General features: G+C 41.3%; 1 protein-coding gene across 1 annotated transcript in view; it reads right to left on the bottom strand.

Moving 5' to 3' along the window:
* The window catches only part of RRN3 (RNA polymerase I transcription factor RRN3), a 600,941-nt gene that overhangs the window by 482,197 nt on the left and 93,838 nt on the right, over positions 1–24,906 (bottom strand). Inside the window, exon 3 of the mRNA XM_089657080.1 lies at positions 20,544–20,600. Within this exon, the coding sequence (XP_089513206.1) occupies positions 20,544–20,600 (57 nt within the window). The remainder of the gene's footprint in view (positions 1–20,543; positions 20,601–24,906) is intronic.

The raw sequence follows: 24,906 nt of genomic DNA, 5'->3' as shown, positions 1-24,906 counted from the left end.
GGCTAAAGAAAAAGAGACCTGGTCTGTGAGCTCAGTGGTCCAAAATCCTCTTTTCTGATGAGAGCAACTTTTGCATCTCATTTGGAAACCAAGGACCCAGAGTATGGAGGAAGAATGGAGAGGCATACACTGCAAGATGCTTGAAGTCCAGTGTGAGGTTTCCAGAGTCTGTGTTGGTTTGGGGAGCCATGTCATCTGCTGGTGTTGGTCCACTGTGCTTCATTAAGTCCAGGGTCAACGCAGCCGTCTACCAGAAGATTTTGGAGCACTTCATGCTTCCTTCCGCAGACGAGCTTTATGGGGATGCTGACTTCATTTTCCAGCAGGACTTGGCACCTGCCCACACTGCCAAAAGCACCAAAACCTGGTTCAATGTCCGTGGGATTACTGTGCTTGATTGGCCAGGAAACTCGCCTGACCTGAACCCCATAAGAGAATCTATGGGGCATTGCCAAGAGAAAGATGAGACACATGAGACCGAACAATGCAGAAGAGCTGAAGGCTGCTATTGAAGCATCCTGGTCTTCCATAACACCTCAGCAGTGCCACAGGCTGATAGCTTCCATGCCACGCCGCATTGAGGCAGTAATTGCTGCAAAAGGGGCCCAAAGCAAGTACTGAGTACATATGCATGCTTATACTTTTCAGAGGTCCGATATTGTTCTATGTACAATTCTTAGTTATATTGATTGCATGTAATATTCTAATTTTCTGAGATTGAGGATTTGGGGTTTTCACGAGCTGTAAGCCATAATCATCACAATGACGACAAATCACGGCTTGAACTATCTTGCTTTGCATGTAATGAGTCTCTCTCATATATTAGTTTCACCTTTTAAGTTGCATTACTGAAATAAATGAACTTTTGCACGATATTCTAATTTTTCGAGTTTCACCTGTATAGCCAGCAATCCCAATTCCTCATATTCCTGCCTATTTGTGTGGAAACTCCTCACCGTGGAGGAATTTAAAATTTTTCTTGGGCTTACTCTGAACATGGCACTGACAAAAAAATTAAGTCCATGCCTACTGACCTACCCAACCTATGCATCATATGCCAGTCTATTCATCTGGCGATTTTTAGACTGATCATTTTTTTGTGAGTGGGCAAACATTCAAAATCAGCAGGGGATCAAATACTTATTTACTTCACTGTGCATGCTATGTGATAGAAATATCTTATATATGGACAACTGTGTGTTAAAAAAAAATACATTTGCATTTTCTTTCCATATTTTCCAAAAACTTGTGGAAAAAAAAGGACATGTTCAAAAGACTCATTATGCCTCACAGAATATACATTGGGGGTGTTGTGCCTTCCAAAATGGGGTAATTTTGCGGGTAATTCCATTTACCTGGTGCTCAAGGGCCTTCAAAATGTGATAGGTAGTCAGATAAAGAGATATGTAATTTATGCCTCCAGAACTGTAGGTACTACTTGGGTGTTGGGCCTCTGTATGTGACCAGCCTGTGGAAAAGTCTTAAACATGTGGTATATACTCAGGAGGTGCAGCAGAATGTGTTTTGGGGTGAATCTGCATGTATGCATATGCTGTATGAGAGGAATAACCTGTTAATACAACAATTGTGTGAAAAAAAAAAAATTTTATTTACTTTAATTTTCCAAAAATTTGTGGGAAAAAATTACAGGTTCAAAAAACTCACCATATGTCTTACTAAATACCTTGGAATGTCAACTTCCTAAAAAAGGGTAATTTTGGGGGTATTTGTACTGTCCTGGCTTGTCAGTGTCTCAAGTAATGAGATAGGCCATCAGTACATCAGGTTTGGTCAGGTGTGATCAATTTTCAATGATTGTTACAATAGCTTGTGGAGTCATTCACACAGACCGAATTGTACACACCAATTGGGACTATTTTTACCAAAGCAATATAGCAGTATACATTTTGGCCCAAATTTATGAAGAAAAATTACTTGCAAAATTTTATAACAGCAATGAAGAAAAATGAATTTTTTTCATCAAATTTTTTGGTCTTTTTTAATTTATAGCACACAAAATTCAAAAACCCAGTGCTAATTAAATACCAACCAAGCTCTATTTGTGAGGGGAAAAAAGACAAAAATTTCATCTGGGCAGGAAGGGAGTAAAAGTGCCCTGTATTGAGGTGGTTAATAAACAGATTACAGCAGGAGACCTCAGCATTAGGTTGTTTTGAGCTGGTTTTATTAACATCTGAGCTAAGTCTCTGAGTTCAGGAGGGGGATTGAAGCAGTCAATGCTGGTTTTGGCTGTCTATACCCAAACTAAACACACAGGCCCCAACTCTGTATCCAGGTCCTCCAGTTCTGTGACTCTGTGTGTTTTGGGGGGACATGCACTTGAATCCAAAGTAAAACTCCAAAAAGGTCCCCCAAGCACATACCGCCCAAAAAATAGAGCCCCCTCAAATGCCAGGGCCATAGTAGGCAAGAAACTAGCCTGCAGTCCCCTCCAAAAGCCCCAGTCTCAGTTGTGTCTTTCATAGACCTACATCTCCTACAGGTCACAATAGTGATCTTGCCACCTGGGCACAAGATACCTCCCTGACTAAAGTTTGGCACTGGAGAAATCCTAATGCCAGGGCGTAATCCTGCTTCTGCTTTTAAAATCTCCTCCATTATAGCGTACGCAAAGCCCTCTCTCCTGAGTGATGTTTAGGAGGTAGGCTCCCCGCTGGCCTGTCCCTTCACTGGCCACTACAAATGACACTGCAGACAGCACAATAATTATTATTATAATGGCTTTATATAGCGCCGACAGTTTGCGTAGCGGTTTAGAATATAAAGGGAAACAGTACAATTAAAATACATTTCAGTATAGAAGGAATAGGAAGGGGGAGGTGGTACAAATGGTGATAACTGTAGGTGATGTTCTGATGGAGGTGGCTCACGTACAGTTCTTAGGAGGTGAGGTAGGCTAACCTGAATAAGTGAGTTTTCTAAGATCGTCTAAAGACAGACAGGGTGAGGGCTCACCAGACATAGGGAGTTCCAGAAGTTGGGAGAGGCTCTGGAGAAGTCCTGGAGGCGAGCGTGGGAGGAGGCGATGAGAGAGCTAGAGAGCAAGATGTCTTGGGAGAAACACAGCATGCGATTTGGATGATATCTGCAGATGAGGTTGGAGAAGTAGCTAGGGGGAGTGTGGAGCATAGCTTTGTATGCTGTGGTTAGTATTTTGAATGGTATATGTTGCGTTAGTGGAAGCCAATGAAGGGATTGGCAGAGAGAGGCAGCAGTCACTCCTCAGTTGGTAAGGTGCATGAGTCTAGCAACAGCATTCATAATAGACTGAAGGGGGGGTAAAAAGTATAATGGTAGACCAGTGAAGGAGTTTCAGTAATCATGGCGGGATGACACCAAGGCATGGATAAGTTGTTTTGTGGTGTCATTGGGCAGAAAGGGGCAGATTTTGGAAATGTTGTGGAGGTTGAGGTGGCAGGATTTAGCCAGTGATTGGATGTGGGGCCCAAAGGAGAGGTCAGAGTCTAGCATTACAGTCTGGCATGAGGGGAAGGGCCAATGGTAGTGCTGTTGATCTTGGTAAAGTCATGAGTAGGGAATTGGGGTGGAGGAAATATTACAAGCTCAGTTTTGGAAAGACTGCGTTTAACTTCCCTAGCGGTCTGATTATGTCCATATTTCTGTGCTCAAAGCGGTACATTTTTTTGCATGGAAATATGTATTTTTTTTATTGTAGGCCTGTAAATTTTAGGAATAACTCACTGAAATCTGTCCGAACAAGAGTCTAGTAAACATCCCGTTATGATAAAATTTGAAACACAAAATCATAAATTATAATTTAATAAATAATCATAAAAAATAATATAATAATAAATTTAATTCAATAATATAATCAAACCAAAAACACTGAAATTTGAAATATAGCGTCAAGTTCGCACATCACTGAGCAAAGTCGCAAAACCGTTTTCAGTGTCTGATGACGAATTTCCCCACGAATCATTATCACTCAATTCTGCAAGTAGTTCTAATTTACTATCGCTGTTCTCTAGCTGGTCTAAAACCGATTTTGACCTAAAGGGACGCTTTTTGGACACCATGGACGTTTCTCAGTTTCCAGGCAGAAAGAACAGTAAAAATGCAGGCAGGGCACAGGTTTGATACAGTAATGTTTTACTATGTGATTTTAGTCATTTTAGTGAATGTCACTTTTTGTCATTTTCAAATTTCCCGCCGTTCCATCCCCCTGTACGTCCCGACGCTCGCAGGGGACGGAACCCAGATGACAGATGCCGGCATCCGCCGGATTACATTGCTGGGGACACTGCAGGAGGGACATAGCGGGAGCGCAGGACAAGGTAAGTGAAGAACAGATGCCGGAGCAGCGCCGCATGGTAAGCCCGAGTGTAGCTCGGGGTTACCGCTTTTGGTACTGAAACTTTACCCCGAGCTGCACTCGGGAATACTGTCAGGGAGGTTAATTTAGTGCTGGGATATCCATGCTAATAAGTCGCTTAGTAGATTTGTGATACGGGAGGAGACTGAGGGGGTGAGCTAGGGAGTGGAGAGATAGATCTAGGTGTAACAAAATAAAAGGTAGTATTGGAAGCTGTGGGAGGTTATCAATTGGCTCAGGGAGGAGGTGTAGAGAGAAAAAAGGAGAGGCCCAAGGACAGAGACTTGAGGTACCCCAATGGAAAGAGGGAGAGGAAAAGTTGTGACACTGAAAGTGCGCTGATAAAGGTAAGAGGAGAACAAGGAGAATGCAGAGTCGTGGAGGCTAGTGGAGTTCAGTTTAATCAGGAGGGGCAGGTGGTCGACTGTGTCAAAGACAGCGGAAAGGTTGTTTTAGCAGTTAGTAGGTCGTTAGTGAGTATTAGTAGGACCGTTTCAGGGGAATGCTGTGGGCAGAAGCCAGACTATAGGGGATCAAGAAGGTTGTTGTTGGTGAGGTAGCAGCTCATACGGTTGTGAACAAGGCGCTCGAGAAGCTTGGAGGCAAACGGGAGCAGGGAGGTGGGTCTTAAGTTATTCAAACAGGTGGGGTCCAGCGAGGGTTTTTTTTTTTTTTTTTTTTTAAGTATGGGGGTAACCAGTGTATGTTTGAGTGGAGAGGGAAAGGTGCCCGTAGAGAGTGAGAGGTTGAAGGTGCGGTTTATAGAGTTTAGGATAGAGCAGGAAGGAGGCTACAATAATCGTGAGAAGACAGGGCCCAGGAGACGTGTTGAAGTGAGTCTTGGAAAGGAGTTCAGTATCTTCCTCGGTGGTAACAGGGTCGAAGGTGGAGAGTGTTGAGTGTGATGTTGGGCCTGGAATGTTGGTTGGAGGAAGCTTGACACTGGAGATCTCATCGTGAATTGTGTCAATCTTGTTTTTGAAATGGCAATCTCCTGTGCAGTAAGTAAGTTGGTGGGTGGAGGCAGTGGGGGGTGGAGTAAGGAATTAAGGGTAGAAAAGAGATGACAAGGCTTGGATAAGAGGGTTTTGATGAGAGTGTTGTATTAGGATTGTTTAGCAGTGTGGAGGTCGGAGTTGTATTTGAGGAGGGCAGATTTGTAGAGGGTAAAGTCTTGCAGAAATTTAGTTTTACACCATGATCGCTCAAGAACACGGATGTGTCTCGAGACTTCAGGTGTCATCTGTTTGCCAGGGTTGTGACAGGCGAGGCTTGGTTCTGTGTGTAGAGAGAGGATCAAGTGCATCCAGGGAGGATGATAGATAGTTGTAGGTAGATGTGGCAAGGTCTGGGCAGGACAGGGGTGCAATTTTATCATAAAGGCACTCAGTAGCAGAGTGAAGGTCAGGGCTGAGGTGGTGGAGGTTTCTACGGGTAACTGTTTGCTGTTTGGAGGCATGGGAGGAAGTTGTGATCAGAGAAAGGAAAAGGGGTGTTAGAGAGGTTACAGGGAGTGCATAGGTGTGAGAATACAAGGTCAAGGGTGTTGCCGTTAGAGTGTGTGGTTGATTGTGTCCATTGTGTTAGGTTAAAAGAGGAAGTTAGGTTGAGCAGTTGAGAAGTGGCTGAGGTGTTAACATTGACTGCGATGTTAAAGTCACTGAGGATGATGGCAGGCACCTCAGAGGAGAGAAAGTACGGTAGCCATGCTGAGAAGTTATCAAGAAAGAATGAAACTGGTCCAAGAGGCTGGTAGATGACTGCGATCTTCAGACTAACAGGAGAAAAGAGACAAATATAGTGCACTTCAAAAGAGCAGAGCACAATCTTTCAACAGTTCTCTCAGGAGCTTGCACCCCCAGTGTGTTTACCATCCCACTTCACAAGAACATATATCCTCCAGTTTGCAAAATAACTGGAATATTAATGAGGGGTTCTCTTCTCCTGGAATGGTTTGGGATGCCTTTAAGGCGACAAGTAGAGGCTTATATATTTCAGTGATCTCAACCCTCAGGTCTAAACAATTTGTGACTACATCCAACCTACAAAAACTTGTAGAAAAAAAAAGCATGGGTCAGTACTCCTCTTCCCCTGCTGCGACTAATTTTGATCACCTTATGTTGGTCAGATGGGAAATGCACATGCATTTAGCAGAGTTTGCTTGGTTAGACACCCATAAATGCAAGCAATACTTTGAGCATGGTGACAAGAAAGGCAGACTCTTAGCTTTGCTAGCTCAGCATAAAAGGCCTCTTAACATAATCCCTGAAATCTGTAGGCCCAATGGTCTCCTCACAGGACACCATTTTGGGGGAGTTCACCCAGTACTATAGCACTTTATATTTCTCCACACTTGAGCTTAACTTCCACCCCTCGTCTATGGCCCCTTTTTTGACCCTCTGGCCAGTCCGATTCTGAACATTCCAAGTTGTTCAAGAAACTACCCCCGAGGAGGTTACATTGGCCATTGGTTCATTTCCTAATGGCAAGGCCCCTGGGCCTGACAGCTACCCAAAATAATTTTACAAAGCACATGTAATGCTGCCGGCTACTAAGTTAGGGTTCTGGTATACTGAATATTGTACAGTGAATGAACTCCAGCTCCTTACCACCTTCAATGCAGGAGCCACTTATTATCCTAGTGGCCAAAACCATCCAAAGAACCCACATTGTGTGTCTCCTACAGACCAATAGCCCTCCTTAATTGTGACTTTAAACGCACAAAACTCCAGAACTCTAAACTGAGCCAAGTCATAACTTCAGAGATATATATGGATCAAACAGGCTGTATGCCTAGTAGGTCTACTAACATCTATTTATGTTGCTTGTTTTCTAATAAAATATTAAATACGGTATCTCCTAGCCCTAACTCACTTAAACTAAACTTATATCATAAATAGAAAAACTTTCAGCCTTGAAAGTGCATATATTCACATAACAGCTCTATTATGTATATAATACTACCCACCAAGTGCTATACCCCAACCTGGTTAAAGTAAATATATAATGCTGCTACTAGGCAATAATTAATCCAACATCAGTGAAACCCCTTTGATAGAAAATCCCACTGTCATACACGGAAAATGTCACTCCAAAAACTAAGTCACGGATGTGACAAAACGCATCAAGGGAAGTGACGTCGGAAGCACGAGAGTAGGAACCGGAAGTGGTGCAACGGCCATTTTGGAGACTGGAACCACATGCAAAACCACCTGGAAGCTGCTTGGTAACCCTCTGAGTTGGGGCATGTGAAAATGCTTGTTTTATTCTTGTGACATATAAGCAGATTTATTAAAGTTATATTTATACCTGCTAAACGGAATTACACTATATATTTCTTATTCATATATTATCTGGATGGATACCTGAGAGTTCCTGGGAAAGCTCATGTATAACCATGATGGGATGGTATAGTGATTGATACGCTTGTGGAGGAGAGGAGAGGAAGCGTGGTTCTGTTGATTCCTTCTATTTTGATAAGGCATGTTTTCTTATTCTTTCTGGTAAGGGTATACTTGCCTTGTACAGTAGAAGTGTACCTGGTGGGATCACTGGCGTTGTATGCACAGAGTGAAGCACATAACCGATTTTTCTGCACAGCGTTTATTTTTTTCACTATATGCATTTTGCACACTATATAGTGGTATTGCTATGATTTATAGGTTATTATTAAGGTAATACACTATTTGAGTTTCTCTTTTTTTTTAGGTACTCTTTATCCTTGTGGGAGCCAGTGGACGGGCTCAACATCTAAAGAACTATCAAGTTGGAGTGTGTACACTTATAATATTTTTATATTTTATTGGACTTTTTTTTGAAGTGACACTGGGTACTATTATATTATATTTTTTGTGACATTTTCCGTGTATGACAGTGGGATTTTCTATCAAAGGGGTTTCACTGATGTTGGACTAATTATTGCCTAGTAGTAGCATTATATATTTAATTTAACGAGGTTGGGGTATAGCACTTGGTGGGTAGTTTTATATACATAATAGAGTTGTTTTCTAATATACATGCACACCACTTGTACCAGGGCTCCAGCACAGTTGCTTTCCTCAATATAGAAAAAGCTTTAGGTACTGTCGAGTGTTTATATCTGAGGGAGGTGCTGTGGAGGATTGGCGTCCCACTCTGCTTTATCGAATAGTTGCAAACTTTATCTAACAACCCTCTCTATAGGATACAATTGCGTGGCCTCGTCTCGGATCCCTTCTCATTACATAAGGATACTAGACAGGGCTGCCCTCTCTCTCCACCTCTTTTTGCCCCTGCCATGGAATCGATTGCTGAGGATCTTTAGGCCTTCCCTGAGATTTGAGACCTGAAATTGGGTTGGCATGAGGAGAGAGCCTCGTGTGCGATTTTTATGTGATGCTGACCCCTCTCTAAAAGGGGCTCATCAAATCATGAATACCTTCTCTTGATTTATAGGCCTGAGGATTAATTGGCATAATTCTCAACTGTTCCCAGTTAATAGAAGGTTGAGGGCAATACCTTCACTTATTTCGGGGTTGTTGTTTCCCGTCATGTTTCTGATTTTAAGACACAATTTTCATCCTGCTTTGTCTAACGTCAAGACAAAACTGAAGGCATTAATCTTCACAAAAAGAAACATCTTCCAAAAATCACATACCTTTTTCATGATTCCCAACAATGGCTTCCTAAAGCTTTTTTCACTATACTCAATCAACTATTTACGTCCGTCCATTGGAGCTCCCAGACGCCTAGATATAAATTCACCACCCTTACCAGGCCGACCTCTCAAGGTGGATTGGCTATACCCGAATGTTGTACTTTTTAGCCTCCCAATTGGTAACAGCACACTGGTGGTTGCAGGCTCACCTTCCTACTGTAGATCTTCCACAGTGTTAGAAGCAGTGATTCTGCAATCATTGGGAGCCCTTCAGTGTCTGTTTAGGGGTCCCAATGCTCCTTTATAATTTAATCCCATCCATGCTTACTACTTTAAGGGCCCGGAGGAAAAGTCTCCAATTGGAGTCAATTCTCTCCATCACCTTATCACCACACACTGCCCTTTGGCTCAATCCCTCCCTTTCTCACTTTTATGCGCTTACCCCCTTGCCTGATAAAATCAAAACCTTAGAACAAATAGATGGAGATCACTCCCTTTTTCCATTCCACATCCTCTGCTCCAAAATTAGGCTGCCCCTGTATTATTATTTTATTACCTACAGGTTTTCAGATTACCATCTCTTACTCGGAAATTGAGTCCATGCTCAATATAAATATCTTCTGAGCAGTCCTAATTAAAAAGAGAAGTGGAGGTCCAATATCTCTACTTTGGATAAAGAGGACTGGTTTGAGATACGGGATTTCCCTTCACTTACTTAGTGTCTGCCAGGAAAAAGTGAATTAAATGTAAAATCCTGCACCAGGCCCTACTTCATCCTGTATAGGTTGCATAGGATGAGTCCAACTATCTCCCCAGCTAGTTGGAGATGCATGCACATGTTCAGTGACAAATTCTTTGGGGGTTTTTTTATTCTATCCTTGTGACAAAAAGTGGGTGTCCAACCACCACCCTTTTCACCGACTTATGACAAGAGACTGGTCAACCTCACACCACACTGTCACTTAGACAACAATGGCACCCTCAACCCCACACAACACAAACATTTTCCAGCTTGCGGGACCACAATCTAGGTGCCAAAAGACTAAGAGCAATTGTTGGGTTTAGTTAACTAAGCAATTAAAACTCTAAACTGCCAACACCGACTTTTACCGAAGTGTCGAAAACTATCACAAGATCAGCAACAATTGTGAAAAATAAGCGTCTGTACACAAACTGTCAGCACAGACAGGTATATAGAGAGATTTATCATTACAGTAGCACTCTTCAAGAGACAGGGATTCTTTTCGTTTGCGTTAGCGACAGTTGCAACACTTTTCAAAATAGGGAAACACAATGAAAAGGCCAAATTGGTGCAAATAAAATACTTACAAAAAAACTAAGATATTACAAAGTAATATCTACTTATTTACAAAGAGACAACGAGCAACAGAAAGATAAAGGGGTGAAAAATGAATATGTGCAAGTCCTGGATTTAGATTTCATTTGATCAAGCAAGACGGTACATTGGCTCTCAGACGACTTGACAGTTGTTCCGTGGTTTGATGTTAAGCAAAAGCTGTCAAATTGTGGTTGCATTCCATTTTTTTGTCACATCAACGGGGTGTTGACAAAGACCATCTGACCAATCATCCGCTCTAAGGAGTGGTTGCTGGGATGTCACCACTTTTATGACCAAGTCCCAGATACAGTTTTCAATGGATAAAAATGATACAATGGGGAAAAATGACTCGCTGTGTTTGGAGGAAGAAAAATGCTGACTAGGACCCTAAGAATACCATCCCTAAAGTCAAGCACGGAGGTGGAAACATTATGCTTTGGGGCTGTTTCTCTGCTAAAGGTACAGGCTAACTTTGCTGCATTGAGGGGCCAATGGACAAGGGCATGCATTGAAAAATCTTGGATGAAAACCTTCTACCCTCAGCCAGAACTCTGATGATGGCATGACAATGATCCAAAACATACCGCCAAGGCAACAAAAGGGGTGTCCCAAGAAGCACATTAAGGTCATGGAGTGGCCTAGCCAGTCTCCAGACCTTAATCCTACAGAAAATGTATTGAGGCAGCTGAAATTTCGAAGTACCAAGCAACAGTCAAGAAACCTTAAGGATTTAGAGAATATCTGTAAAGAAGAGTGGACCAAAATCCCTCCTGAGATGTGTGTAAATCTGGTAACCAACTACAAGAAACATCTTACCTCTGTGCTTGCCAACAAGGGTTTCTCCACCAAGTATCATGTAGAATATAATTAATTTAGCTTAAAACAGACGTCTGTATTCTTTATATTTCTGACTCCCCTAAGTGTCAATGAAATTCAGCATTTGCTAGTGTAAATTTAAACCTTGCGTGTGTGTGAATGGCTTTAAAAACAGGTGTTCAGATATACCATGGTATATTCTGGGCTAAGAGGTCAGTAGGTCATAGGCTTCTCATCTTAAGAATAGATCACTTGGAATGCAGTAAAGAGCAAAGAAAGTATAGTAATATGTATTTTATAAAGAAAATAATTTCTTATCTATAATATAGTTAGATAGTTCATATAGTTAATTGACTAATTAGTTAAAAATAGTGTGTGGTAGTATAGTCTCAATTATTGCTGGTTATGTTTATGCATTTATGTGATCATTGTCCTTATGCTGAAAGTTGAACCTGTTTTAAAAGAATGAAGTTATGTGAAGCTATAGCATGTGAAGATCACATAACAGTCTATCGTAACAGTATTATATATTTCTGTTGACTAAAAGAGTTTTGCAGATAACGTCACACTAAGAATCATGTTTAGAACACTTACAAATATGGCTATTACATATTTAGTTCACACTAAATTAAGAAATAGCTGTATATGGGCTGACTCCTTTTGGTCCTTTGAAAGCGTATATAAGATGCACTCAAGTCACATAGAACACACACACATACCCATACACACTGAAGCTGACACACACTGACATTTGTTTTCTTAAGGCCTACAAAGCCTTCATACAGCTGTTGTCTTCCCTGACAAGACTGAAACACTTTTCATTTACCATAGAACAGGGAAGAAGCTTGATACTTTTCAAAGCTTATTTCATTTCTATAAGCTACAACTTTTGTTATATTTTACTCTGTATTTTATCTTTTGTATTCATTTTATGTTGCCAAGTGTGAATTAAATAAAAGTCACACTGTTTTAAATCAGCCTGGCAATAGAACACTTTACCTCAAACGCCCAAGAAAGACACTTAATTAACATAAGTGTCACGATATTTAACATACCAAATCATGTTTTGCTTGGGGATCACATACTTATTTTACTTACTTAACTGCAACTCAATTTATAAGATTTGCATCGTGTTTTTCTTGGATTTTTGGTTAATATTCTGCCTATCATTTAAACTACACCTACAATAAAAATTATAGACCCTTCACTTCTTTGTAAGTGGACAAACAAAGATCAAATAAACATTTTCCCAACTGCATTCATACCTCTGAATACCTACCAGACTGCTAATGTCCATATTATTGTCCAGTGTGAAATTATAGGTTTCAGATGTCCAGTTTGCCTAGGAGAGGAATTGGGCTAGTTTTGTTACTGGTACTTCTAGGTTAACGATGTATGGGCTCAAAAAGATACAAAATTAACTGAGGGAGGTAAATATGTCTATATTCTGGCTGTGCTGTTATTTTGTGAGTTATGAAATATTCTTAAGTTTTAAGAGTTTTGGCTGATAACCAATCTATCATGAATGTGTATTGGCCATTCCCCTAGCTGAGCAATTTATGACTGTTAAAACTTTGGTAACTCAGGCTTGTGGAGTCTGATGTTTTTATTGAGGTTCGCAGACTGAAGTGTGGATTCGGGAAAGTAGGCAGGAGGATCTGCCTCTGTCCCCTCAAGGATCTGATAAAGGAGGTTCGGGCATCGGCTAAAAGTTTATGTATTGTATAAACTGAAGGAAGGGGGAAAAGACACTGTTGCTCTATCTTCTTATGACAACATGGCATAGGAGACTTGTGACATGAACAAAATGGCTGCTATACACACAGCTATTCATGTGAACAGTACACACAACCATTACAATCATAACTACATGTATTTACATAAAATAAATATATACCATATATGCATTATATTGCCAAAACTATTGGGACGCATGCCTTTACATAGACATGGGTGTTACTAAACCCACAACAATAACATCAGCCTGTATATGCAGTAAAGCATGCTTGTTATACTCACTGTGGAACCTAAGGGGTTAATCCTCTGCATTGTCTAAAAAGGCAGTTTGATCCTGATTGCTCTGTTCCTCCCCTTGTTTAAGCAACCACCTCTTATCTCCTGAGAAGACAGACTGAACCATAGGCATTCTGCACATGCTCAGTTTGGTGTGTATTGATAATGTTTTTTTTTTTTTCCTGGGAGAGTGCAGGTGATCAACACAGGGCCAATCAGCACTGGTCAGACAGAGGTCAGGGATTCTGCAGCCTCCTAGAGCAGAAAGAAACTGATCCTACAAGCTTTAGCTAGTGCTTGGCTGAACACTGATAGAAGCCACGACTGCTCTAACATCAGATGAGAAAAGGTATTTAGCAGTTTATATTTACTAAAACAATTGCATTTCCATGTTTAGTGTACTGTGGAAGACCAGATGATATAGTGAATGCAGGTTCCTGGGTTTAGTAACACTTAAATGGCATCCCAGTCTTAGTCCGTAGGGTTCAATATTGAGTTGGCCACACTTTGCTGCTATAAAAGCTTTAACTCTTCTAGGAAAGCTGTCCACAAAGTTTAGGAGTGCGCCTCTGTAAACGACTGACCATTCTTCAAAAAGCACATTTGGGAGGTCAGACAACGATGTTAGACAAGAAGGCCTGACTCGCAATCTCCGTTCTAATTCATCCCAAAGGTGATTTATCGGGTTGAGGTCAGGACTCTGTGCAGGCCAGTCAAGTTCCTACACCCCAAACTCGCTCATCCATATCTTTATGGACCTTGATTTGTGTACTGGTGTGCACTCATGCTGGAACATGAAACTGTTCCCACAAAGTTGGGAGCATGAAATTGTCCAAAATCTCTTGGTATGCTGACGCCTTAACTGAAACTAAGGGGCCAAGCCCAATCCCTGGCAATAAACCCCATCCCATAATCCCCCCTCCACCAAATTTTCCATTTGGTACAATGCAGTCAGGCAAGTACCGTTCTCCTGGCAACCTAGAATCTAGAGTCCAGTGGTGGTATAAAGCACACTACTGCATCCGATGCTTTGCATTGCACTTGGTGATGCATGGCTTGGATGCAGCTGTTGTGCATCAGAAATCCATTCCATAAAGTTCTCTATGCACTGTTGCGCTAATCTGAAGGCCACAAGAAGTTTGGAGGTGTTTAGCTATTGAATCTGCAGACGGTGACTTCTGTGCTTCAGCATGCGCTGATCCCGCTGTCATTTTACATGGCCTACTACTTTGTGGCTGAGTTGCTGCTGTTCCCAGTTGCTTCTACTTTGTTATACCACTAACAGTTGACCATGGAATATTTGGTAGCAAGGAAATTTCACGGATGGACTTATTGTACAGGTGGCAACCTATCACGATACCACGCTTGAATTCACTGAGCTCGGAAGAGTGACCCATTCTTTTACAAATGTTTGTATGAAGCAGTCTGCATGCTTAGGTGCTTGATTTTATACACCTGTGGCCATGGAAGCGATTGAAACATCTGAATCCAATGATTTTGAGGGGTGCCCCAATAATTTTGGCAATATAGTGTATATTCTGTCATGTGTACAACACCATAAAACTTATTTCTAACCCAGTTCCGCCCCCAACCCCTTTTTCATATTTTCAGGACATGCCCTGCCATTGTTTTGCATTGGAAAAGTGTGCTTTGAATCATTACTTCCATGACACAAATTCAGATTCCCCTCATGCCTAGGTACTGCCTGTTGGGCTTGGTAGAAGAACTGGCCAATACAGTGGCAGCAAGGACAGTCCTTAGCCTACTTCTGTTTTATGCCATAAAGGCCATCAACATGTGTTGGAAAAAATCCTCTCCACCTACTCAGTTTCTGAATGCTAGTCAACTCAAACCTGCCCCTAGTACCCACCAGCCATCACCCATGCTCATTGATAAAAGAAATTCCAAACAGGCAGTTCCTAATGATCAGCAGAAACTGCACTTTAGAAGACTACCATACTGAGAGTTCAAAATTGAAGGCAAGGTTCAGAACAAGTGGATATCCTAAATCAATTTTAGAGAAAAGCTGGATTTAAGCTTTACAACAAGATAGGACAACCATATTACAATGTCAACATGCCTAAATGCATTGAATTGCTGTCATGTGATTGGCTGATTAGCAATTTGTGTTACCAAGCAGTTAAACCTGCACCTAATAAAGTAGCTGGTGAATGTATGTCACCTATAGGATTTAACAATGAATTATCTTTACAGCCATTCTTTTAAGAGTGTGATTAAGGGTAACATATGGACAGTTTAGTATGGCTCTCACATAAGAGGGGTTGGGAAGTAGTAGATGTAAGTTAACATTCTAGAAGAGAGATATATATGAAGTCTTACAGATGTTTAATAATCTATAGGATTAAAAATCCCCCCTAGTATGTGAGTTTTACCATACATCACTGTCAGAAAAGGATGCCCGCACTGTACACCAAGGTAAAATATCCCTTAAGGATAGCCCTGAGGAAGCCTCGGTCAGCGGATGTGGTGAAATGTGTTGGTGGAAGGGGACACGCCCCCCTTGTGTTCTGGAGTCCTGGTGTCATATCGGAGTACATGCACGTTTGCATGTCCCGCTATTTAACTTTGGGATACTGTGCAGTAGTGAAGATTCTGTGGATCACAGCCAGACCTCCATGAATGTCGCACTAGCAGCCTTTAACATGATATACTCTGGTGGTGTTAGCAGTGATTGGATAGCAGGTTGGACCCGGCTGATGAGCCAAATACTGAGATACTATGGTTGAGATGTTCTAATAGCTTAGAGATACCTTAATATTTTCACTGCCTTCTTCCAATTCAGGGAGATTGGATTCCTATCGCCCGACGCCTGGAACATATAGTTCTGGGTCCCGGGCAGATAAAATCATGCGACATAAAACATTGGAACTACCACCATTTTATACTCTAGGGTCTCTGCTTTCTGGCCGCTGTGAATGGCTCTTTACCTAATCATGTGATCAGCTGTGTCCATTGGACACAGAGATCACCAACAGCGCCGGGATGCGCACCGTTGGGGGAACGTTCTGGAAGGACGTCCATGGACGTTCTCCTCCCAGAACTGGACAACTGCGCTGTAGCCATCTTTTGGCTATAGCGCGGTTGGGAACCGGTTAAAAAAATATCATCAGAATAGGTTATATGACCAAATAGATGGGGAAAGGATAGCATGATAATATCAGTGCATCTGTAACCACAACAGTGTCAGAATCATCACTGCCTTATTCCACTCAATATACTGTACATAATAATCATTCTACATAGATAAATATATATCTTTACCTGGATATTCAGACAGCAAAAGTGTTAGGTTAAATTGGCCTTTAACTGGATCTGCCCATAAAAGGTGCACCAAGTACACTTGGTGATTTAAAGGATAAGTTTGCATTTCTTAACATGTTACTGTACATCCCTATTTAGGGTGTAGCATACAACATGTTCAGCTTCAGACCCCTCTCCCTCATATTCCCCAGTGCTGTTGAGAGCCATGGCAGTTCATTCATTCTTGCGGTCAGTGTAAAACCATCTGCTCATACAAGGAGATTGATTACATGGCCAGTCTGCAGGAGACCTGCATGGCAATGATCTACTGATCGCTGGTGCAATGCTTTACATGCTCCTAAAACAACAAAAATAGAAATAACACTTTTTTCTACCTGCAAAAAAAGTGTATTTATTATTTTTTGTGGAAAAGGAGAACTTATCCTTTAATATTAGTAGATAAGGTGGTGTAGCGCTAATACCATGTAATAATAGACATAAAAAATAGAAATAAAGGACTCGATATTAAATGGGTATTAAACCAGATATAAATACATGTGATCATAAATAAATATTCATAAATCATATAGCGCAAGGTCCCAAATGTATAACTGTGAGGAATCAAAGAAAAAGCCACCATAATGTGATAGAGTACTCTATTACACTATTGTGGCTTTTTCTCTGATTCCCTGTTTATGAGCGTTTGGGAGAGTACAGGAGTTTTGTAAAGCTGCCTTACCATTGTAATGGTTGATTAACCGTGAGCTGTGTGGAAGCTAATCCTGTATCCATCCAGAGAGTGAAATTCATCCCACCTGGGACTAAGGCTGGCCATACATTATACAATTATCTGCAGATTTTTGGTTTAGATTTACCAAAAACCATATAATAGGAGGACAAACCTAAACAACACTTTGTTGTATCCAATTAGGCAGGCCCTTGCACTACATAGTTGAAGGTAAATCTAAAGGAAATTGGGCAGAAAATCTGCAGATAATTGTATAATGTATGGCCAGCCTAACTGGTGATTCGTTATGCCTTATGACTCCTTGAGGGTCAAAGAATGGAGGTAAGCATGCACGCTAGACGGTGACAGATGGTCTGATGCACTTGAGCACGTATTTATTTTCACGGTCGAAGATTGATTCATCACAGTTATATATGATCACATGCATTTATATTTGGTTAATATTTGTTTCACTTATAACACCTATCACTTATATTTAGTCACATTCTTGATGGCATGTTTTTGGGCTACACATTAGGTGCACCACTGTACACCTATATATTTATTCATATAATTTATGTATTCACCCATTTAATATTGAGTCTCTATATTATATTTTCACATGGTATTAGCGCTACACCAGCTTATCTACTTATGTTTCATCCATTCTAGTCTAGTCAGGTGTCAGCAGCTTCTTTGTTTTTATATCTTTCTACGCAATTCCCAAAAACTGATTTTCTTACCTTTAGATTTAAATATTTTTCACCTAGTGAGATATCCTCACCTCACTAGCCATCAGAATAGAGAGCAGAGAATGGGTCCATCCATTTTTTCAGGACAAATTGGGCTTTCATTTGGTGGTAAATGGCACCAAATAGTAAAAAAAAAAAAAAAAAAAAAAACACCTTTTTTAACTTTAGCTGTATATTTATTGGTACTACCGTAACCTTCCACCAAACAACAACCAAAAATAATTTCTCCTGTTCCTGACAATCGCAACACCATATATGTGTATGATAGTTTGTTGCTTAAACCCCTAGTACAGCCCAGAAATAATAGTGCGCAATTTGTTTTTTGTTTTATTCTGCCACTAACTGAAACTGATACGAATTTTAAAAAAAATCTGACCAAAAAAAAAAACCTGACCCTGACTAAAACACTACCCTGGCACAGAGCTAGATCAAACCTTGATCTAGATCAAACCTTGATCTAGATATTTTTGTTTATTTTTTTCATTATTATTTTTATCTATTCATTTATTTTATTTTTTACTCTCACTTTTTTTTCCCTCTGAAAGGACAGAGGGAGATACAATGTATCTCTCTCCTCCATTCAGCAAAAGAAAACAAGGGGGGGGTGGGCAGGCTTCACAGTGACTGATCACTGTGATAGCCAATCAGAGGCTGTCACAATGATCAGGTGACCCGGAATAGGTAGCTCTCAGTGACACCCAGGTCTTTGTGCTAGGAGTGCATCATGCAGCTCGTTCACAGCAGAAAGACAGGTACTCAAATTAGCAGCCCTGCTGAAAAAAGCCCAGTTCTGTGAGGCTGCTAATTTGCGTGCAGTCGGCGTCAAGGGGTTAATATCCCCTGCCGAAAGTGCAGCACTTTTGGACATGACACGATGACAACATCACATCACTATCTGAGGCCTCCCTACTAAGGGCAGAGCTCCTGGAAGTTTCCCCTTGCCCATTTCAACGTTCTCTGACCCAAGGTGATGTGTTGACTTCACATCTTCAGCCCAGACATGCTCCTAGACATCCGGTCGTGTCCAGCAGCTACGTTGGGTAACAGTAACTAGATGGGCAAAAACTTGCAGATCAGCCTCCCAAGGGAGGCGATGCAGCACATATAGAAACCTACCTGCCACACACACAGCAACCAAGACAGGCTAGATAGACCCACCACATCAATCCCACCCTGGACAGTATGACCAGGTCACTGGTTAAAGGGCATGTTGTGGGCACAACCACCAGGCTGATCCAAAAGCAGCATCCATGGCAGTTCATGTCATTACAATTGAACATTGCTACATATTTATAACAATCCATTTACTCTCCTGAAAAGGTAAACATTGTATATTAAATGAACCGAAAGCCATTACATCTTCAGTAAAGTATTATGCAGGATCTGCAGCTTAAAGTGATAATAAACTTTTACATAAGCCCACTGCCTAGTTCAGGGGTGGGAAAACTTTTTGACTTGAGGGCCGCAATGGGTTCATATATTGGACCCGAGGGCCGGACCAAGAGTAGATGAATGATGTGTATGTGTCATCCATAGTAAGTATAGTAATATTCCCCCATAGTAAGCATAGTAATTCATCCCCCATAGTAATTCATCCCCCATATAGTAATTCATCCCCCATAGTAATTCACCCCCCATATAGTAATTCGTCCCCCATATAGTAATTCATCCCCCATAGTAATTCATCCCCCATATAGTAATTCATCCCCCATATAGTAATCCGTCCCCCATATAGTAATTCGTCCCCCATATAGTAATTCGTCCCCCATATAGTAATTCGTCCCCCATATAGTAATTCGTTCCCCATATAGTAATTCGTCCCCCATATAGTAATTCATCCCCCATATAGTAATTCATCCCCCATATAGTAATTCATCCCACCTATAGTAATTCATCCCCCATATTAAGTCCCCAAGTCCCCCCTGTGTCAATTCACTTACCTTTGCTCCGCGCGTTCCCCTCGCCGTGTTCCCGCTCCGTTCCGGTGTAGCATGAAAATCTGTCTCCTATGAGGATCTGTCCCCCTCGACGTATCTGCGCATGTGCCAGTTTCAGGCAATAGCAGCCGATCGGCGATCTCCGGCACATGCGCAGATACGTCGAGGGGGACAGATCCTCATAGGAGACAGATTTTCATGCCACACCGGTCTTCAGGGCGAACTGTGAGAGGAGCCTAGCGGGAGCCTAGCTCCGCGGGCCAGATTAAAAGGTCCGCCGGGCCATACACGGCCCGCGCGCCGTAGTTTGCCCATTGCTGGCCTAGTTCCTAGTAATATACAGGAATGACTTAAATCCTCCTATGTAAGTTGTACCTGTTTATCTGCAGCCTTCTAAAGTGACATTTTTAGCTACCATGAGGCAGGAGGCAGGGGTCTGAGGTCACACACTGCACAGCACAGAGATGAGTGCAATGAGACTTGGGTGGAGTTGTGTTAAACCCTAAACCAAAAATGTAATATATTGCAACTTACTAATCATTAGATGTGGTAGCTGTATTTTTTTTTCTTTTTTTAGGCTTTTCCCACTGTTTTCAGACCAGGCCAGTAAGCCACCTACATATCTAACAATTGGTAAGTACAATGCTTTTTGGGTTTAACACCTTTTTAAATCATACATGACAGCTAGTTTAAGTGTCTCAATAATACCTTTATCTCTGGATCTGACAACTGGTGCTTCAAAAGTTCAAAGGCTTGGGTGTTTCCCTACAAAAAGAAAAAAAAAGAAAACTTTACTCAGTTCACTGTATATCACAATCATAATAAACAGAGGTTGTTGTATAATTCAAATGACTGTTATGCTGTGTGTGTGTTCTTTGATATTTTATCGTTTATGGTGTGCACATATGCACATTTTATTAATTGTGTTATACACTTAACACTACAGGTTTTGGTTATTAAGTATAATTTACCAGAATACTGTACAGCTAGTTACAAGATTTAAACGTTGTTAGTGTTCTTTTGCTAGTGTAGGAATTGGTGTGTATTTTTCTAATTGGTGAAAGGAATGAAAAAAACACCAATCACGCAATTCTCTGGTATGTCAAACAGGAGTGTGAAACACCCCAATGCATAATGTCAACATCTGTCTAAATATGCAAAAACTGTATGACTGCAGCCATTTCGCCTAAGTAAAGAGTATTTGCCTAAAGAAGAACTGAAGTCAGCTGTCTGACAGCATATGTGCACATTGTAGCACACTTGCTTGACACAATACACCCCCTCAGCAAGGCCAAGTCCAGGCTCCAGAAGCCGTTCCATCCGATGCTACTAACATTTTCTCTGCTGGAACAGGTGAATTTTTTTGTGGTAATTTAAGCAGTCCCAAGTTACTGAGATGCTAGAATTGTACCATGATTCTCATATGCAGCAGAGTGCCAGTACTAGCTCTGCACTTTCGATGAGCTGGTGAGCATCAGCAACCTAGTACATCCTGGCATTGTAACAACCCAGCACTGCAATATCACTTTGCAATGTGGTGAGTCCCATGAGTGTAGTCTAAGCTGGCGAGGTGGCTAGCACTAGTAGTGTCCTGCAGCCGCCAAGAATTTGAACACAGGCTCGTAGAACCCATAGTGTCCTTCCAGATGTGCATGCAAATCCTAACTGGCAGCCCACAGATTCTGCCACAACCGTATCCCCCCCCCACCCCGTTTAACCCCTCCCTGACCCCATTTAACCCCTCCCAACCAGAATTCAGGTGGAAACAGAAATTTTAAAGGATAAGTTTACCTTTTTACAAAAAATAATAAATGTACTTTTTTTTTCAGGTAAAAAAATGTGCATTTATTATTTTTTTGTTTCTGGAGCCTCTTAAGCAGGTCTCCTGCAGATCTATCAGTATATCGTACAGGATGTTCGGGTAAGCAGATAGACTGACAGGAAGAATGAACTACCACAACGCTCCACAGCCCCCTGCTAGGTCATTGAGAACTACAAACCAACAGCTGCAAAGGCTGTCTGGACTAATAGTTCATTCGTTAAAACAACCTGTGAATGAAGGATGCAACTAGGAGAGCAGAGCCCTGCACGGCCACGTTTTTTAAAAATTGTGACAGCTAGCGGGGAGGAGAAGATCCCTTGTGAGCTGTCACAAGCAGTAGCAGGGAGAAGTGAGGGTCAGTTTGTAAGTACATGTTACAAAAGGTGAGCCTATCCTTTACCTACTCCCCTTTATTTTTTTTATAGGTTTTTCATGGAAGATTTCAATAATTGGATTGTGGACCAAAGCAATTTATATGCTGACTACCAACCCAAATTCGTACCATGATAGACAATTTGAAAGGAAATGTATCATGGTTTTCGAGTTTAAAAGTTTTTTGGGCCTAACCGTTAACAAGGGCATGACAAAAAAAATGAATTGTGGTCTTATTGGTCCACAGAACTGATACATCATATGCCCGTGTTCTCTGCTGCCATGGCCAGGCGTAGATATGAGAATATAATGAGATTTTAATGAAAATACACTATCGTCCTCAGAGTGACCCTGAATATGATTGGCTCTACAAAATTCAGCCCCTTAAAAATCACCTTTCCCAGAAATTCACAGATGTCTATATGCCCCAACAAAATATCTGCATAGAAAAGTCGGTCATTAACTTTTCTGGCCGCCTTGCATTTAAGCAGTATCTCCTCAGCAAGCATGCCAGATATGGGGTCAAAATGTATAAGCTCTGTGAGAGGGCAACAGGCTATACATATTCTTTTAGGATTTGTAAGGGCAAAGATAGTCATGTGGAGACCCCTGGATGCCCAGTCTACATGGGGAGCACTGGCAAGATAGTATAGGACTTGGTGTCACCCCTGTTCTGAAAGGGGTACCACTTGTACGTGGACTACTATGCAAGTGTTCCATTTTTTAGACACTAATACAATCTTGGAGTTGGCTCAAGTGGTACCGTATGACCTAACTGTAGGGGCTACCCTTAACAGCTTCTAAATACCCAACTTAGAAACCAGGAAAAAGCCTGCTTGGGGAATGAGGAATATGCCCAAGCATGAGGGGCCTGGGGTGGTCAATGGATGGATCACCCCAATGCATTGGCATTCATTTTTTTTCACTATTTTGGCACATATTTCACTTAATACAATGTTTTATCGACTTAATGTTATATTGGCACTGTGTTTTAGTGTTAACTGTTAGCTTTCCAGGAACACCAATAAGCTTCAACACTCATCTGTTTATTCTGACAGCAACAGGTTGTTTCTCTCAGAATACAAATGTCAGTGTATGCAGCACTGCTGGAGGAGATATCTCTTCCGCAGTTAAAACAAAAAAAAAAGTATATGCCCAAACATGAGGGGCCTGGGGTGGTTAGTGAGCATATCAGCATATTATTTTTACTTTTTTTATGGCAGAGATTTCTTCATGCACCTTGATCAGTGTGAATTTGTTAAGTTAAACAAAGCATGTATTTTTTATCCTTTTTCATTTTCCAAATCTTGTGACAAAAATTAGATCTGTAAAATACTCAACATGCCTCTTATCAAAATCCTTTGGGTGTCTACTTTCCAAAATGGAGTCATTTGAGGGGATGTTTGTACTACCCTGGCATTTCATGGTCACCAAAACTGTGATAGGTAGTGAAGAAGCAAAATGAATAAATACGCCCTTGAAAGCCTGAAGGTGGTCATTGGATTTTGGGGGCCTGTACGTGGTTAGGCTGTGAAAAAGTCTCACACACGTGGTATCCCAATACTCATGAGAAGTAGCAGAATTGTGTTTTGGGGAGGATTTTATGGTAACAAAAAAAATCCAGATTTCACTCTCATTCACTGATGGACAGAGTCTTCGATTCTCGACCATAGGGATGTCCCAAAGCAGTGCCAAACAGCGAGGAGTGGGAAAAACCAAAACAAGGCCAACAAAAGCTTAACAGGAACACAGGAGCCCAATCAGAAAACAACCCCCCAAAGAGGGAACAGAAACCTCAAACAGCTGCCTGTAATACTCTGCGGCCAAAATTTGCATCCAAAGATGCCAGGACATCCACCATGTAAAATTTGGTAAAGGTCTGCACAGAGAACTAGGTAGCCACCTTGAAGATTTGAGATACAAACACCTGATGACGGAAGGCCCAAGAGGCACTAAGCATACGGGCAGAGTGCATAGTTATGGGAAAGGAAGGAACCTGACCCTTAATGGCATAAGCTTAAACCACCATCTGCCGAATACATCTAGAAATGGTAGCAGAAAGAAGACGCTGCCACACCTTTCCTCGGGTCATTCGTGATCACAAAAAGGGAATCTGACCTCCAAAAGGACTCTGAAACAAAGACTCAAATTGCCTGAACCACATCCAAGGCATGCACAGTGTTAATATGTCTAAATTATGATTCAGCACTTATATTGATGGCAAGCTTGCAAAATATTTGGTTTTTATGATTAGTCATAATTAATATTAATATGTGTGAATGGTCTTTTGACAAATGGTAGTATTACTATTCTTCAATTATAGCTGAGACCAAAAGATATACAAGTTAAGCTGAGACAGTATATATGGGTAAGTTAGCTGAGACAGCTATACCAGCTGAAGGCTGAGTATACTATATTTGGGCTGGTAGTTATGTCAAGGTTATTAGAAGTGACTTACTATTACATTACGTATTTTAATAGTATCTGTGTGTATTTAGTATACGTTTCCAACATTGATACATATATAGTTTAGTGATTATACATTGATATGTTCTTAAGCTATATTATTCTTTAAATATATAGCTGAGGGTTCCATACATATGTTCCTGTCCATCAAAGACATTATGTGAGTGTCGTCCCCTCCCTTCTATGCCATACAAGGTATCAAGATGACACATTCATGCTGCATAAAGGGGGCCATTAAGGACAGGGGACACTCTCACTCACTTACACGCTAACACGACACGCTTGCATACACACGTCTGAGAAGCTGCAACAGGTGCATGCTACGATATCGTCACGTCCGGCTTCTTCTTCACAAAGTTTCGAAGGACAAGTAGAACATGAAGGACAGAAAAGCACATGACCGGACTTCTA

Source organism: Staurois parvus, unplaced genomic scaffold (genome assembly GCF_062004578.1).
Source record: "Staurois parvus isolate SC_StPar_1 unplaced genomic scaffold, SC_StPar_1.0 ptg000962l, whole genome shotgun sequence".
Taxonomy (NCBI): domain Eukaryota; kingdom Metazoa; phylum Chordata; class Amphibia; order Anura; family Ranidae; genus Staurois; species Staurois parvus.
This window is presented reverse-complemented; position numbering and strand designations above follow the sequence as displayed.